The 18,795-nt window shown below is 40.2% G+C and overlaps 2 protein-coding genes across 4 annotated transcripts in view; both read left to right on the top strand.

Annotated features, from left to right (window-relative positions):
- prex2 (phosphatidylinositol-3,4,5-trisphosphate-dependent Rac exchange factor 2) overlaps positions 1-12,633 on the top strand; it is a 240,000-nt gene extending 227,367 nt beyond the window's left edge. For both annotated transcript variants that reach the window (XM_037534146.1, XM_037534147.1), the window contains exons 39-40: positions 3,482-3,549; positions 10,448-12,633. In XM_037534146.1, coding sequence (XP_037390043.1) covers positions 3,482-3,549; positions 10,448-10,493 — 114 coding nt within the window. In that variant the 3' untranslated portion in view covers positions 10,494-12,633. The remainder of the gene's footprint in view (positions 1-3,481; positions 3,550-10,447) is intronic.
- A 3,438-nt stretch (positions 12,634-16,071) lies between these two features.
- c24h8orf34 (chromosome 24 C8orf34 homolog) overlaps positions 16,072-18,795 on the top strand; it is a 186,246-nt gene continuing 183,522 nt past the window's right edge. For both annotated transcript variants that reach the window (XM_017716201.2, XM_037533851.1), the window contains exon 1: positions 16,072-16,268. In XM_017716201.2, coding sequence (XP_017571690.1) covers positions 16,200-16,268 — 69 coding nt within the window. In that variant the 5' untranslated portion in view covers positions 16,072-16,199. The remainder of the gene's footprint in view (positions 16,269-18,795) is intronic.

Below are 18,795 nucleotides of genomic sequence, written 5' to 3' on the forward strand. Positions count from 1 at the left end.
TAGATGTTAGTCAGTGGGAAACAGTTTTATTGGTAGAAACTGTTAGGATGAAGTTTGTTCTTTCCATTTACCTATTTCTGTTTCTTATTTCTTGCCTTTACACTGATATCCCTCACTGCGTTACCATATGTTTGGCCTGTAAAGGCCTGGCAGGGTGGTAGGATGTTTCTGTCTGCTCGTATTGGGAGTTATTAGGATGGATGGATGGGCCTGATGCTCACGGTGTAATTGCTGATGTTATCCCAGGACATGATAAGAGAGTGGAACTGCACTTACAGAGACTCCTTATACCTACACTAATGCACTTACTGGTCAGTTTCCCCCAGAGACAGTGAGAAAGATGCCTTTTTATGTGTGTGTTTATGTCTCTGTACATTGTCAGAACAAAACTTTTTGACTATGTAGGAAAAATCTGAGAAAAACAGAAACAATAGGTGTAGCAAAAAACGTTAAGTGCTTTTGACACAGACAAATTTTTTTGACACAGTCACAATTTTTTTGAAACTGAAAAAAACGACATCTCTTCTTGCTTAATTACTATTATTTAGAGATACATATGTATATAATACATAGGGAATATTATTATTACACATATGTGCTTACATATGTTGTCACTGTCTAAAAAAGGTGAATAATGGCAGATTTACAGGAGAAGGCAAAAAAACACTTTTATTGTTATTTAATGTAAAGACATTTTTCCAGGCAGTGCTGGAGCGTTTATGTTGGTCCAGTCGTCAGAAAATTTGCAGATACTATGAATGGCAGCTCATATGTGTGCTCAAATAATGGAAATGGAAAACTTAACATGAATATACCTGTTATGTTTAGGACAGCCAGGATATATAATACATATAGGCCATTATTATTACATGTAGATATTTATATGTAATACATGTGGGACATATTACTACATATAAGTACTTGATGTTTAATACATAATGTTGTCATTACAAATAGATACTTAAATATATGATGCATATGGGACATCATTATAGGTACTTACATTTGATACATATTCTAACATATATAGTACATTTGGGGCTTATGAATGCTCCCACATCCTGACAAGGTATTAAAACAAACCCGTGTGTATTTGCGATGGATGGCTGATTATTGCTTTTTTCGTCATGCTTGCCTTGCACTTGCTCTCTCAGCTGTGTGCTTACCGCGGTGCTTTTGCAGCGCTTCATTTTCCCCTGCTGACTCTCCACCTGCAAAGCCCCCAGCCGACCTGCCACACTCAGGCAAATTGCGTGCTATTTACGGAAACTGCTAATGTTTGCTACTGCTAAATGGTGAAGATTTACGTTTTTTCACTCCCTCTGCGTCAGAGCGCAGGTGGGCACTCCTCATTTTGACATGATGGAGCTCCACCCGCTGTGAGAAAATGTGTCTGTTAATCTTTAGAGGTCAAAAAAACACTGTAATTCCTCTATACAATTAAACTGTACATATACATTTACATAATCATTTACATAGTTACAAAGTGGATGACATTTGCATTCAGTTTGTATCAACAGTTTCAAGTTTGCATCTCTCACTTTCTTCCATTTGTTTTCATTTCAAACAATTACAAAAACATGGCAAAACATAAATATACAGTAATAACATTCAGATCCTAATAAAGCATCATTTTTCTACTTACAAACACAAATGTGGTGTGGATTGAAAGTTTAGAATCTGCACTCTGCACACAATTTCTCCACTTCTTTCAATGAGATGTAAGAAAAGGCATTGCATGCCACAGAATTAAAGAATCCTGAATCAATCATCCTACCATCAAGCACCTTTTAACTAATAGCAGGACAGTGCAGAAGCTCTTTGAGCAGGAATGTGTTTCGTATCATAATTTATGGCCACAAACAAGTCAGTTAAACAACTCTGACAAGGCCAGTGCTCCTGGACTTCAGAGAGTTATATATGAAGGCCATGAAGTACCAAGTTCTAGTGCTTTGCAGGACAATCAGTTTTTTCATTTGAGTTATGAGATTACAGCATCTGTGCAAAGCAGCAGAACTGAAAGAGCTAAGCTGGATTATCTGTTTTGTCTTGCTTTTCTGTTTGAAAGTGTTCCAATTAAGAAAACATAACCACACTGACCGATAATTATTGCTCTTAACACGGACTCACGAAGCAGCACGTTTTGATCCAGCCTTTGGTGGAGGACTGTAATAGAAATTGGATTTGTAATTCTGAACCCACTGCCGGCTGGAGTGTTTAATAAAAGCACAATTAGATCCATCCTCCCATTTGTTGCTAATCTAATTTTGAGCAGATAATCCAGGCTTAGCTTTATGTTGACACTCTTCTCCTTTCATGCAAAAAGTGGTGGTTCTTACTTTCGGCAGGCAAATCTGTGTAATCCACCTACTATTTCTGCTCAGTGTGCTGGATTTGTTTTCCTTCAGTTTCTGCAAAAAGATACTGATTGGACTCGGAATCAATAATGTAATGGTGTAATGGTGGACGAAGCAACAAAAATGCTTGTTACTTTCACGCTTACAAAATAAGTGTCATAATATTTCATTTTTCTGAGGTTGCAGTGGATGAAATGCGCTAGTAAATAGTATTGCCATCAACTAATTTCATCTTAATTAAAGCATTTAAGAAGGAAGGAAAAATCAAAGAATAAATAAATAAAACAGGGTATTTGGTATTATGGACCGACCTCCAGTCAGCTACTTGTGGCTGTATGATTTATACAGTTACTCCACAAATGTTATGGTTTACAGGCTCTCTATAATTGGTCTTTTTAATGGTTCATGTGGCTGTGCAGTGTTCTAGAAAGACTGATCATACACATCAAAAACCTCCTGTAACATTTTGTCACTCTCTGTCACTGACTTTCTTTTTTTTTTTGCCGTTGTTTACCTGTGTCATCTTACATCTACCATGTGCCATTGGTTTCTAGTGCCATGTGCTTTTTTTGTTGTGTTGTCTCCTCCCCTGTCCTGCCCTGACTTCAGCCTTCACCTGTTCCTTGTTTCCTAGCCCTGCCCTCTCATGAGCATCAGGTGTTCCTTGTCTTCTGTGTTAGTGTGTGCACCCCTGTGTTTCCATTGTTCCCTAGCCAGCATTGTTTAATATTTGATATTTGACATTGCATGTTGCTGCTTAGATTTGTGATCTCTGTGTTCCTCTTTGTACTTCATAGTTTATCCAGTCAGTTCATGTTCTTAGTAGTTTTCTGTTTATTTTGGTTTGTTTTCCATAGATCCAGGAGCTATTTAACTGCCGGCCTGTCGTTTGGATTATCCACATAATGACTTAAATAAAATGCACTCATGCCTGTACTCTACCTCCTTGTCTGCCTCATCAGCCTATTCGATACAGTACCCTGACCTAATTTATCACAACATCGATATATCATCATGTCATCATATTCCCCACCACTATGTTCATTCTCATTTATGGAAATATGTTCATTGCTGCTCTAAAGGGAATGTATGCAATTCCTAATTATGCCTTTTGGCTCTTTCAGGGGGCCAGAGTGCAGAACTCAGCCAAAAACCTCGGAGTGAGAGACCGCACCCCATCTTCAGTGCCAAGGTAACCAGAACACACCTGAGAGGGTTATATTTCAAAAGCTGTTTATACTCATCGCTGTTTTAACAAAACCTCCAAAATGCTAACTTTACAGAAGAAGGAAAAACATTCTTAACTTATAATGGAAGTCAATGTAAGAGATCTCTTTTTAAAGTCATTTTAGATCATTTCTACTGGTCTATTCATTATGAAAATTAAACACAATGCACAGGGTAGTTAGTGAACACATATAAGTGAAATAAGTGAACACATCCTCTAAAGAGAGCACACTTCTGCACATTTTAATGCACACTTTACTGATTAACATATTCTGGGGAGGCTGTGCAAAAGGTATGGCACATTTTACATTTAGGTTTTTTCCCAAAATTTAAAGGCAGCAAATAAATAGAAATTGTACACTGTGCAGTAAAATGTCATATTTGCGTGTTCTGTGTAGAGGATGTGTTCGCATATTTTCACTTAGTTGAAATCAACAAAATGTCATCTGACCCGGGACGTCTTTTGCATGCGAATGTCTAGCAGATTCTTTTAGTCTACGTGTAACACTGGATTGACAAACCAGACACTCACGAGTGTAAAATAAACCATAAGGTTTATTAAAAGAATGATATGAAACAGTAGGGTTAACACCAGCCTAGGTCACAAACAAGAATAGCCAGACACGGTACATAGACCAGGTACAGGTGAGGGTCTAAACCAAAAAGCAAGCAAACCAGTAACCTTGACCAAAGGGGTAAATCCGAAAATCAACAGTGGTAGACAAAATAGGGTCATAACAAGAGAACAAACTACAGACAAAAGGCTCAGTACACACTGAGAGAGACAGACAGACATGTATATATACAAGAGTAAACAGGCGAAAACAATTAGAACTCGGGTCACTGGGATCTGTTGACTGACTGATGATTGAATGGCTGGGTCATGTGACTGGCTGATGCATCTTGGGAGTTGAAAGTCTGTAAGATAGTGAGAGACCGAGAGCTGGGAAGCGTGACAGTACGTTAAATTTTACTGTAAGCAAATGTAAGGATAAGATGGTAAGTATCCATATTTAATGAGACCTTAACCCTAACCTCAGAACCCAAAAGCACTTTCATTTCATAAATAAAGCATGAAGCTTATGTTCAATAAATAAATACAGAAATACTTTGCCAAGTCTGCCCCTTTTTCTGTACCAAGTTTTCTATTTGATTATGTTTGGCTCCCCCTTTGTGCCCCTGCTGTGGTTTGTTCACTAGTCCTCAAATATGTGCAAGGTATGTATTGAACGTAAGAATGAATGTAGACCATCTGAGAAAATATTCTTTGGCTTTTTAACTCTGAAAGAACATTTTTGATGTGCTTCTCTGTATATCATGGCAGCATGGCTTATTTGGTTTTAGGCCTTTTGCATTGGTGTATGAACAGCTGTGATGATTAATGGCTTCAGTATTGTATGAACAGCTGGTTACTTCTGCAAGGATAACAGAAAAGTATATAGCAATAAGCTGTTCATCATATTTATTCACAGAGAGGAATTTAAATAGAACCCGTTTATATTATGTACTAACCATGTCTCACTGAATGTTCAGACTCTTTATCCTCCTTAACTGATTGAAGTCTGCCCCCAGAGCAGTGGATGAGCTGCATTACCCATGTCCATTGGTCAGTAAAATAGATCAGCTTTCTGTAACCCATTATGTTTCCTATCACTGTATAAAAGAAGCTCCATGGTGCCTTCATTGTTGGATGCACTGCAGTTGTTTCTGATTGTGCGCACACATTCAGAACTCATTCAGAAAATCATTAGAGAAACACTTGTTATTGATTTGTTTCATCAGAGCAACAATAAATGAATTTTCAAGTGCGTTCTCATGCTTGTGTTTTACAAAAACTTAAGTCTGAATTCTGTGAACATTCTGAATAATGTTGATAACAGAGAAGAGTAGATTAAAAGGCAGAAAGCTGCTTTTTTGTTTCTGCTTTAAAGAACTAATACCAGTGGGGAAGCTAATGATTTCTGGGAAGTGCACTGTTTTAAAAAAAAACATGTTTACTGAAAACTATGCAGCCTTTAACAGAGTTAATTAAAGTTCTGATAGTAAGTTAATTGAAAAGAAATGTCTGTCTTCAGTTCTGTTAACTTAATATGTGTTCAGTAGACTGAGTTTTTTTGAATTACAACACTTGTTTATAGCATAAAAAATGCACTTTTATTTAATGGAATGAAGTGTTGTAGTAAAACATCTTTGTTAAATTTTGGGTGGTAACAAAGGGGTTAAGATCAGACCAACGGAAAATAGCCCAAATAGAATTTTCTCCATGTTGCTAAGGTAGATACAGCCATGTGAGCTCTCCCATTGGTTAGAACTTTAGGAGGTGAAAACAAGGCCTTACACGTTACATTACCCACCGACAATAATTAGGAGCTGACAAAAATATAAACCAATCATGTTTTGCTGCAAATGTTTGCTTTTAATCTGGAACAGCCAAACTCTGTTCATGTGCACCAGCATTTGTTAAGCTTTAACATACTATTAGAAACCACATAGGGGTGCTAGTAAATTAAGCATAATTGTAGAGGTGGGTTTCTTGGTCAATTTCTGATTTATTTTTTGACATTTAGGTTCTGAACTGAAGGCCTAACTCTGCTCCTCACAGTCTGCCACTTAGAGATTCAAGTAAAAGGAGCATCTGCATTACCTCTGAAAACCCTGAAAACTTGGAAAGCGCATTCTCTCCAGCTGAGGTTGAGGCTGTTTTACAGTGTACATTTCGACAGCCATCACATTATACTGTGGATGCTGGCGAGACTGTTTCTGGAAGAACATGTGCTGCAGTGTTTTATTCGAAAGAAAGAGAGTGAGAGAGAGGGAAATATGCAGTAAAACGCCTCCTGAGAAGCCGAGGTTTAGTAAAACGAAACAGAAAGGCATATTTTCACATTACAGTGACTAAGGGCTCACCCACTGTCTGCTCAGACAGCTGTTACAGTAGTGTCAGTGTGAAACTCTGGTTTTCCCATCCAAAGAGGTTGTTAGTTCAAGTTCAAGTTCAAGAGGCTTTTATTGTCATTCCATCTATGTACAAGTACACAGTGGAGTGAAATTCTGTTCCTCCAGGATGAACACAGTGCAAAAGGAACAAAAAGTACAAAGGGCGAACGTGCAGACATAGTGTGCAAATAAAAAATTAAACTAGAAACAATAAATACGATAAATTAAACAGACATTAGACACAGTAAACACACAGGACAGTGCAGCACCGACACAGCACTCATTCTGGACATGAGGTAGTGAGAATAAGGTGCAGAGATATTTAACATGCTGTGATCTGTGAGTCACGCAGTCAGATGACATACAGAAACACAGCAGTTACTGAGGTAGAAAAAAACAGAGTAAAACAGTGTAAACACAGTGTAGCAGCAATGATAGTGCAAGTAGAGCATCAAAAGAGTTGTGTGTGTGGAGTATGTGTGTGTGGGGGGTGGGGTTGTGGGGGTTAGCTCAGTCCTTGTGAGTTTAAGAACCTGATTGCTTGAGTAATAAAGCTGTTGCAGAGTCTGGCAGTGGTAGCAAGGATGTTCCGGTACCTTCTGCCAGATGGCAGCAGTGAAAAAAGTCCATGTGAGGGGATGGATGGGGTCGTCCACAATGCTGGTGGCTTTCCATGATGTCCATGATGGAGGGGAGAGAGACCCCGATGATCTTCTCAGCTGTCCTCACTATACGCTGTAGGGTCTTGCGGTCGGAGGCGGTGCAATTCCCAAATCAGGCAATGATGCAGCTGCTCAGGATGCTCTCCAAAGTCCCCCTGTAGAACACGGTGAGGATGGGAGGGGGGAGATGTGCCTTCTTCAGTCTCTTCAGGAAGGAGAGGCGCTGCTGGGCTCTCTTGGCTATGGAGTTGGTGTTGAGGGACCAGGTGAGGTTCTCTGTGATGTGGACACCGAGGAACTTGGTGCTCCTGACGATTTCCACAGCAGAGCCAGTGATGTTCAGTGGGGGGTGGTCACCTCGCTCTTTTCGGAAGTCAACAACCATCTCCTTAGTTTTATCTGCATTCAGAGACAGGTTGTTGGCTCCGCAACAGTCCATTAGCCGCTGCACCTCCTCTCTGGATGCTGACTCGTCGTTCTTGCTGATCAGACCCACCACAGTTGTGTCACCAGCAAACTTGATGAGGTGGTTTGAGCTGTACTTTGCCGCAAAGTTGTGAGTCAGTAGAGTGAACAGCAGTGGACTGAGCACACAGCCCTGAGGGGCACCGGTGCTCAGTGTGGTGATGCTGGAGATGTTATTTCCTATCCTGACTAACTGAGGTCTCTCAGATAGGAAATCCAGGATCCTGGGCGTTCAGGCCCAGCAGGCTCAGTTTTCCAGTGAGCTGCTGAGGAATGATGGTGTTGAATGCTGAACTAAAGTCTATGAACAGCATTCTGACATAGGTGTCTTTATTGTCCAGGTGGGTGAGAGCCAGGTGGAGTGTGAAGGAGTGTGGTGGAGGTGGCGTCGTTTGTTGAGCGGTTGGGGTGATATGCAAATTGAAGTGGGTCCAGTGAAGGAGGAAGCTGGTCTTTAATGTGCCTCCTGACAAGCCTCTCTAAGCACTTCATGATGATGGGAGTGAGTGCAACGGGATGGTAGTCATTGAGGCAGGACACTGAGGACTTCTTTGGCACAGGGTTGATGATGGTGGACTTGAAGCACGTTGGAACAACTGCAGTGCTCAGAGAGATGTTGACTATGTCCGTGAGAACATCAGCCAGCTGTTTGGCTCATTCTCTGAGCACTCTGCCTGGTATGCTGTCGGATCCTAGTGCTTTTCGTGGGTTGACTCTGGGTAGAGCTCTCTGCACATCAGGAGTGGACAGACACAGTACCTGTTCACTTGGAGGGGCGTGTGGTACACATGTGCCATGTGTCAGCAGTGTTTTGAAAATGATCATGGATTTTCATTAAGTAGGCACGCTTAGCCTCTTTGATGGCCCGGGAGAGCTTGGCTCTTGCCACCCTGAGGCTTGCTTTGTCCCTTGACTTGAAAGCCTTGTCGCAGGTTCTCAGCAGCATGTGCACCTCTGCAGTCATCCGTGGTTTCTTGTTGGGGTGAGTTGTGACGGGTTTAGAGACAGTAACATCATCAATGCACTTGCTGATGTAGCCAGTCGCTGATTCTGAGTACTCCTCCAGGTTGATGGGTAGTAGCTGCTACTCTGAACATCTCCCAGTCAGTGTGCTCAAAACAGAGTTAGAGAGTAGTTAGAGTTAGACATTGAACATAAGTAGACATTTAATTACAATTAGGTATTATATGAGAAAACAAAGTCAGTATATGTGGACAGTACACTCTTAAAAAGATCATTCTTTAATAAAGAAATGGGTCTATATAGAACCATGAACACATTTGCATGCTTAAAGGGTGCTTTGTATCATTAAATGGCTCTTCAGATTGATGGAGAATGTGTTGTTGTCATGACCGGACCCTCCCAGTCCTGTCCATGTGTTCGTGTTTTGGTTTAGCCCATGTGCATTTGTTTTGGTTTAGCCCCCTCGTTTCATGACTCCACCCCTGATTGTCTGGACCGTCTTGACCATGAACCCATGGACCATGGATGTGCCCTTAATAAATCTCGCTTATCTCCGCATATGCGTCCGCCACCTCGCTCCCCGTTACAGTTGTAAATTGTTCTGTAAAGACCTTTTTCAAAATTGTTTATACTGCATCAAAAAGTGTTCTTTTTTTCAACCATTTTCAAAACAGTTCCATGTAGAACCACACACGATGCATTCTCCATCAATCAAAATCCATCGGTCCATTTAACCCCTTAAAAGGCCAGGGCCTACTGGCAGGCCCAAAGGTTTATTACACACTTCTATAATAAAATATTAGCTCAGACAGTTTGCACTGAAGTCCTTGTAGTCACTGAATAATAAGCCTTAATATGTAATTAGCCGTGCTGGGATTTTTAGGGGTTAAGCATGCAGGAGGTCCTTTGAGTGTTCATGGTTCTATATAGAACCACTATCTTTACTAAGGAACCATTGCCTAACTTATAGATAGTCAGCCAAGATATGATTGGTAACTGAAGCTGGAATCATGGAATCATGTATCCCACAAATTAAGATTTTGAAGTCCTGTATCCCACATTTATTTGACCTTTAATGATGTCATAATTAATTTTACACCATTTCCAACCGATCTTTATTCCTCAGAATTAAACTGTTTTATTGTGCCTGATATATGTAAATGAGCTCTATTCCGATTGGTTGCCTAGTATTATGCCTCACTCAAAAAGCCGTCCAGGCTGCAACACTTCTTGTAACCCTGAGATTTCAAATACATCTGAAGATGTTTCTCCTTCATTCACCTTAAGTGAATGTAGCCTTGGCCAGGAGGAGTTGATGTCATCAAGTGGTACCCACTGTTCATTGGATGTCATTGACATGAATGGGCAGGGCTAAATTGCTGTCAGCTATATGTAAATGTGTTGGATTTTGTGACATCACAAATACAATAGGTTCAAAACAGACCTTTATTTAAAAAGTGAAGAAAATTGTTTTTCCATAAAATGGGCCCTTTAAAAGAATAGGTCAGCCATGTACACTTACTTAGCTAAAAGAAAACACTAATAGCTCATTTGAGGCAGGCGTGTGATAATTTAGCTTTTATTTGAAGTACTTTGCATGATACTAATTGGTGTACTAGCTACATAGGCCTCGTAGCTCCAGTGCAAAACAAAAGAACAAACTTCTGACACCCAGCGTGTCTCGACTAAACAACTCCATTCAGGGTAAAATGAAATCGATATTTTTTAATTGTAAATTTGACTGGTCAGTCACTTTAATTGTTCTGCGGTCAGTGTGGTCAGGTTTGAAGCTCTCAATTAAATGTGTATCTACTGCATTTTGTTTTTTTTGGTCAGACTCTACAAACTGTGCCAACCTCCTCCCCCGGATGGTGATCCTTGAACCTGATCAGCGTGGAAGGATAACACACACACACTCACACCTCCTGAGGGGACCGTCTGGAAGTCCACCCACTCGCACCTTCCGCAGAATCTGTCGTGCCTTGTTTCTCCGCGAAGTGGTTTCCAGTGTACATATTGTTGTTGCAGCTTTTTTAAAGCCCATTTTGTTGTTGTTTTGTTGCTGTTTTTTTTTTTTTTTTTTTGGTTCCTTACTACAGATTTGCATCTCATTTTAGACTGAACATCAGAACAAGCTGTCCCTGTCTGTAGGCTGCTGTCAAACGCTTCACATTAATGTCTGTCAAACTACGCTGAAAAGGGTAATGCGTTAAAGTTACTTTATTCATAAGCGTGCATCACTTCTACATGAAAAGAAAAAATCATAAACTAAGGATGCAAACTTTGGCAAATTTGTCTCATAACTGACTGTCAATAGTCAGGACTTAGCCATGCTCTAAGCCAGTGGACATGTATGCACAATTAATAATGTATTATTGTCCTGATACATAAAAAAGGTTCTTTGTGTGGATTGTGCAACATAGTACTGATGGCTGAGATCATAAGTGTGAATATGAAGCCTGAAAGTGTATTAACTATAGCCTATACCACCCTGTAGCTGTGCAATCATTGTCTTGAATGATTATTTTTAGCTTAACGGTTCGTTTTAGCAGGCCTAACTAGAAAAAAAGAAGTGCCTATAGCGCTCACAAGCAGAAAACATTAATGTTAAAAATGTTCCTCAAATTGAACGATAAACCTTTTCAAACAAGAACAGTTGTTTATTGGAAGTGAAATTCTATTAAAGGGTTCTTTTGCAGTTTTGGTCATTCAGATATAAAGTCATTCAGGGTGGTTTGATGTGAAATAGTTCATTTTAGAGAAATCTCAATTACACAAATGCATTATATTTAGTATTAAAAACCTCCAGTGACCCTACATGTGTCTTCTGACTTTTACACGTAATGATAAAGATGGTAAAATAGTGTTAAAGCTGAACACTGTGTCTCAGGCATCAGGCTCCATATTCATAATTTTTATAAAAGCTTTCTGTGGGGGAGCTTTTAGAAGCAAGGCTTTTCAGATCTCTGGTTCCTGTCAGCGCCGCTGTGAACAATTGTGCCTCAGTAAGTTTCTCCAGAACATGGGAATTCAATACCAAACCACTCTGAATGACTTTTGCTTAATTATGCAGAAATTTTGAAATCTTACTCCTGACTAAGTCCAGTTATAGCAGTACGGTTCTTTCAAATGATTCACTTTGAATCAAGTAAATCTGGTGCGTTACTTTTTTCAGTGGACACTACCATTTTATATATAAAACATTTTTAATGAAACTCTGTAGATTCCAGTTTTTTGTACATTATTTTGTTATGAGATGATGTAAGGATAATGAAAATGAACAGGCTGGTAGCCGTTATAGTCTTATAGTACTGTCTAGTCTTGCCTTCCGCTTCTACAATCATGTCGCATTAGATATTTGTATAGTCTAATTTGTTGCTTTAGTCCCAAGTGTTTTAAATGTTGAATAGAGATGATTAACTCAATGATACGTTAAGCTAAATACAGTCTCAGTGAATGGAGGATCATGTACTGGAAAGTGTTTTGAAATGCGAAGCCGTCAGTGTTACTGTTCTAAACAGCCCTCATGTACGTAGCACTTATGAAATATGAATCAGTTTAAACGGTCAGTACTCAGGAGTAATGCTATATGACGTTATATCTTAATGTTACTTAACACAAATAAGGAAATAGAGTTATTACTATGCAAATGAAGGGAGCAGAAAAAAAGTCTACCAACTGTCTCCATGCCTGTATTGTCTCGTTTTTGTTATGAATAAAAATGCAATAGTCAAGACATTTTGTTACAGTACAGTGCTTCTGCATAGGGTCTTCTCATTGTTTGTGTTTGTGTTTGAAAGGAATCGCAGTAAAAGAAGTATCAGACCATTATTACTGTAAAGGAATACTAATCGCAATGTTGTTTTGACTGAAAACAGCACTAATTTATTTTTATTCAATTGACCCAATATGAGATATATGGCAAACATGTTAAAGCTTTGTTGAACTTTTCTGTACTATGAACGGTGTAATTGTAGCTGTTGATTACAATAAAACATTTTTTAAGGTTTAGGAAATATTTATTCTGTTGTTTACATGGACATCATTATTCTTCAGCGATGCCTGTGTTGTCCTGCTCCAATTTAAAGTGGGTAAAGTAACACTATTGTAATTTTTTTTTTAAAGTGTATTTAAAGGGCCTGTATTATTGAAATGACACAGGTAAATATCACGGAAATGGCTCAAGGAGTATTAAAGGGCCCATAACACTGACATGACTCAACTAATATCAAAGTGCCTGTATCACTGAAATGATTCAAGTAGTATCAATCGGCCCATATCACTGAAATGGCTCAAGCAGCATTAAAGAGCCCATATCATTGAAATTAAGATTAAGTGACCCTTATTAGTCCCACAATGGGAACATTTCACCTCCTCATTTAACCTATCTGTTCAGTGAAACACCACATACATAGTAGTGAACACACACACTAGGGGGTAATGAGCACACTTGCCCAGAATGGTGGGCAGCCCTATCTGCAGCCCCCTGGGGAGCAGTTGGGGGTTAGGTGCCTTGCTCAAGGGCAATTCGGTCACGTACTGTCGGCTCAGGGGATCAAACCAGCAGCCTTCTGGTCACAGGGCAGGTTCCCTAACCTCCAGCCTATGACTCTCCATGACTCCAGTAGTATTAAAGGGCCCATACAATTTAAATGACTCCAGTAGTATCAAAGGGCCCATACAATTTAAATGACTCCAGTAGTATTAAAGGGCCCATACAATTTAAATGACTCCAGTAGTATTAAAGGGCCCATGTTGTAAAATTATTTAAGTCATATTAAAGGGTCCACATAACTGTAATGACTCAAGTAGTACTCAAAAAAGTTTTGTTTTTTTATTTAAAAGGTTTGTAAAGATTGTCACAATTTTCGAATGTACAACTATGGTGCAGAGAACAGCCCATTTTGAGTTGTTTTTGTGACAACAAACACATTTAATGTTTTAGACTGTTCAGCTTATAGCAATTTAGCTTAAGCTGCAGCTATAAGGAGTGTTTCAGTCCAGCTGTAGAAATGAGGCACAGCCAATCAGAGCAGAAATCATTTACATAAATCAGTCTTAAAGGCACAGTAGCAAACATAGCCTGTATCATTTTTTGTGTTAAGGCTGTGAAATGATCATGTAAAGTACATTAAGACTGCTTTTATTAGAAAAAAACATAATCAGCATAAGAGGATCTGAGACTAAAATAATAATAATAAAAATAAAATACATAAAAATTTAGGATATGGCCCTTTAAAAGCAGACAACAATGACCAAAAGTTAAACGGTATCAGTTCTGAGATCTATTGTAGTACTGAGTTCCCTACAGGACTACAGTGGAACCTCTTGGTCCATGTATCAGCATAAGAACTATGCATTGTTAGACTTTGTCTGCTCTGAAATGAAATGCTCAAGATTTAGAAAGAGAGGTAAGACAGAACTGAATAAACACAAGGGAATGTAATTAATCCCGAATGAAGGAGTCAGGGACAAAATGTGAGGATCTAAAATGGAACTGGGTGAATAGATTTCCCTCGTAAATGTACTTGAGCAGAAGTGAAAGCACATTCATCACAAACAATGCATCAAAATCTGACTACTTTTTACAGAGCTGAAATGTTTGTTGATGTCTGAGTTCTAAGTGAATCCCAGCAGAAGGCAAATAAAATATAAACAGTTATGATATAAGTAAATCTTACATTGACTTGATTGCATTAATAAAACATACTGCAGCGCAGAAAGAGTCAGCAAGCACCCTTCATTTATTTCATTTCCTGTCAAAACAGCCAAAAGTGTGTTAGTCATTCTGAAGAGATTAAATGTAAAACAATCCACTTGCTTGAGGAAAAAATAAAAGTCAGAGGAAAACAAGAGTTTCCAAAACTGGGGGTCAAAAAAGGATAAAAAGCCTCAGAGAAAATGGGAATCCTAGCAACCACCCGCAAGACCTGGTAGACACCAAAACTGCCCTCATCAGATAAACAGCCCTTAAGCTTTCATCTCTGAAAGAGAGGAGCAAATGAAACTCCGCTCTTCCTTCAGATCTGAAAAACATCCACAGCCATCCTTCCACTGTGAGAAGATCACTGTGGGTCTGAAAGGATGTGTAAATGTCAACTGAGAAAAGGAAACAGACAAACAGAAGAAGCTGCTGATTTTCTCAGAGTGCAGCATCAACATCACTGAATGTATTTAAGATTACTTGGATGGTGAGAAGCAGTTCAGCCAACTTCTAAGAGCTTTGGAGGTGCACAAAAACATCCCTCCTGAAAAGAATGGAAGCTGTAATGAAGGTAAATCGTGGACACAATGCTGTAAAGAATATTATGCTAGGCTGTTGAGGCTTCTAATTCTCTAAAATAAGCAATGGGTGGTCTAGGACATTTACACAGTCCTGCATATTGGCACAATTTGGGGTTTAAAGATCAGTAAAAAGATTGCGTTTTAGCTCACGGTAACTTAAAATAATGCAAGATGATTATTATTCTGTTAACGTACTATTAAAGGCATTCCAACGATTTTTCAAATGTTCTGCATGATTCAGTTGTTGAGATATAAACAAAGTCATTCCGAGTGGTTTGGTGTGAAATTCTTTACAGTGGTGGTGAACCAGGCGCACAATGTCTGTACACAAATAGAGCCATTTTATTTACTATTGACACCTCTAGTGGATCTACACGTTTTTCTTCTTCTTTTTATATGTAATGTTGATGGTAAAACAGTGGAAAGTCTCCATGCATGTTTTTTTTCTGGGGACTATTTTGCCTCACGGCACCCTTTATGTACCCCTCCTCCACGAATGAATTCAAATAAACAGATCACCATGTTTGGACCATTTGGGCCAAAACTCTATAGCAAAACTACTATTAAACAATGTCTCAGGCATCGGGCAGCATGTGTCTAACAATTTTGGGTTCATCTGGTTCCTATCAGAACATTTCTGACTCTGTACGTTTCTCTAGAATGAAGCATTTCACACCAAACCACTCTGAATGACTTTGTTTACATCTTAACCCCATAATCATGTCAAACTTTTGGAAATTTGGTGTAATTCCCCTTCAAGGCAGCCTGGATATTTACTTCTTTGATACATATGTTCTACTTCTAATAGTCAACAGAACATTCACTAGTGTTACATTCTATGATCTGTTTAAGATACTTAGTTTATTTTAAGTTGTATTTTATTATTAAAGTTATTTTCTAAAATGATGCACATTTGAATCGACTCAGTTCGACGCCTCGCTCGATTCAGTTCTCCTGCATTTGGCGGGAGATGGGGTTGCTGATGTGGTGGGCGGGGCTTGTGATAAAAACATTTAAAAAAAATAGGCCAATCAGGTGGAGAATAAGTGAGGCTGGATTTTGATTGGTTTTAGGGAGGAGCCAGTCCAATAAGGAGAGGAGGGGCGGGGCCTGGGGTGGTATAGCCCCATCTGATAGTAACCAGGAGAAACGGAGCGTGTTAGTTGCAGCAATGTGCTCGTAGAGGAGCTCAGCTGCTTTTTTGCCGCAGTGTGGAAACCCACCTGAGATACTTCAGCCCCGGAGCAGGAAGGCTGATGTGTGAGTGGAGCTGCTTCTTGTTCGGAAAAGGCACTTTTTCTCCATGGCGTCTGAGCAGCAGTCGAGAATTCAGTCCTACCTGGAGAAGAACAAGATTGGACCCTTGTTCGAGGTGGGTCTCTCCGCTTCTGCGACTTTGGGGGCGTTACAGCAATGACAGCAACGCGTGGTTAGCACAAAGTCAGCCGAAGCTCGGATCTGGAGGCGTTTAGAAGCGGAAAGGGGGGCCAACAGTTGGGTAGCTTGGTGCAAACTGTACTGAAAGTCATGCACCTGTGGCCAGACCCCCAGACTGAGTGGTGGGATGTCCTTTGGAGGGCAAACTGCAGATGTATTACTGAGCAGAGCGAGTGGGTCATTCTGTTTCAGCTTTAAAGCGAGTATTGTGACTTTATTATAAAGCCCTGGCGTTGTTGTTGTTGTTGTTGTTGCTGTTGCTGTGGTGTGTAGGTAGCATTAGCTTCAATACTAAAGCTACTAAAATCGACTTCAAAGGGGAACTCCACCGCCCCCCCCCCCAAAAAAAAAATATTCTACATAATCAAATAGTTCAGATGTGAACGAGGTCAGGGTGGTTTGGTGTGAAGTGGTCCGTCCTGGATAAACTAGTCCGAATTGTTTACATTGGTGGTGATAGGAACCAGACGGCCCTCTTTAAAAGCTCCCTCACAGAAAGTTGTTGTGTGAATGGTCATGAAAGTCTGAGACACTGTTTTGTGATGAGGTTTTGGCTTAAAATGCATTGTAGTTTGTGGTGGATGGGGTACACACAGGGTGTAAGGCAAAAGTCCCCAAAGAAAGCGTATTATTTTCAGATTGACCACCATTTTACCACAATCAGCATTACCTATAAAACCTCAGAGGACACGTTCATAGGTGGTAAATAAAATGGCTGTTTTTGTGTTGTAAACATTGTGACCCCTGGTTCCTACCACCTTCACTGTAAAGAAAAGAGAGTCTTAAGTTTCTCTGCAGCGAAGCATTTCACATCAAACCACTCGGAATGACTCTGGATCTCAAGGACTGGACTGTTTACAATGTGAACATTTGGTGAAGTTCCCCTTTAATGTCACGAAGCTCAATTCTCCGTTCCACCTTAACTGCTGACATTACCGTGACATTAAAGGGGAACTTCAGCAAATTTCCAAAACGTCTCAAATGGAAACTTCAGCGCTAGAATATAACTACTGCAGCATTTAAGGTGGAACGGAGAATTCGGAGTGAAACCTGGCAACTTCAGCCTCGCCCTAAAGCCCAAGTTAGCAGGTATAGTCCTATAAATCGCCCGAGTCACTGCCCACTTATCGCAAAGTATATCCTTTAGCAAATGGCTACTTCAGACAGTATTGCTTGGACACTTGCTACGTTACAGTCAAGCTTAAACGAACTTAAGCGAAGATAACAACGGATTTTCTCAACGCTGCAGCATCGCTAGTTTCCCCAGCGAAGCTCCAACATTTCCTCAAAGCGCAGGAAGAGTTTAATCAGCCTCTATTACTTTGTTCCTCTCGCAGCAGCGTGGAACCACCCACCGCTCTCCTCTCCATGCTGTCTGTAGCTGGAGGGGAAGCGCTGTCTACATGAGACAAACTGCTGATATATCATCTCTCCTGTAGCAGCGACTGCGTGCATGTGTGGAATATCAAACAGCAATAAAGCTAAAAGCAGCGAGGCTGAGATTCAGCACCGCGGACAGCGGCGCTTCCCCCGCTCGTGTTCCTCAAGCACCGCCTCCCGAGCTCGGATTGGTTGGTAGTTTATACCACTGCATTAGGATTTCCTATTACAGAGGTCACCAGTCTGCCTCCTGGAGACCTACCTTCCTGCAGATTTCACCCTCAGCCCAAATCCAACACACCAATCAAAGATGATAATTAGATGGACCGGGCGAGGTCAGTTAGGGTCGGAGGGAAATCTGCAGGAAGGTAGATCTCCAAAAGAAGGGGATAGTAGATCATCCTCTTGCACAAGCTAGTAATTCATACTGGTGCATAAGTAATGGGTAATTCATACTGGTGCATAAGCACTGGCTAGTAATTCATACGAGTGCATAAGTACCGGGTAATTCATACGGGTGCATAAGTACTGTTTAGTAATTCATACTGGTGCGTAAGTACTGTCTATTAATTCATACTGGTGCGTAAGTACTGTCTATTAATTCATACTGGTGCGTAAGTACTGGCTATTAATTCGTACTGGTGCGTAAGTACTGGCTAGTAATTCATACTGGTGCGTAAGCACTGGCTAGTATTTCATACTGGTGCGTAAGTGCTGGCTAGTCATTCATATGGGTGCATAAGTACTGGCTAGTAATTCATACTGGTGCATAAGTACTGGCTAGTAATTCATACTGGTGCATAAATACTGGCTAGTAATTCATACTGGTGCGTAAGCTCTGGCTAGTATTTCATACTGGTGCGTAAGTACTGGCTAGTCATTCATATGGGTGCATAAGTACTAGGTAATTCATACTGGTGCGTAAGCACTGCTAGTAATTTGTACTGGTGCGTAAGCACTGGATAGTAATTCATACTGGTGCATAAGTATTGGCTAGTAATTCATACTGTCATGTCTGGATTGGCTAGTAAAGCATACTGCTGTGTTAACCTTGGCTAGTGGTTCATGCTTTTTCATTTGAA

This window comes from Pygocentrus nattereri, chromosome 24 (assembly GCF_015220715.1).
Source record: "Pygocentrus nattereri isolate fPygNat1 chromosome 24, fPygNat1.pri, whole genome shotgun sequence".
Classification (NCBI taxonomy): domain Eukaryota; kingdom Metazoa; phylum Chordata; class Actinopteri; order Characiformes; family Serrasalmidae; genus Pygocentrus; species Pygocentrus nattereri.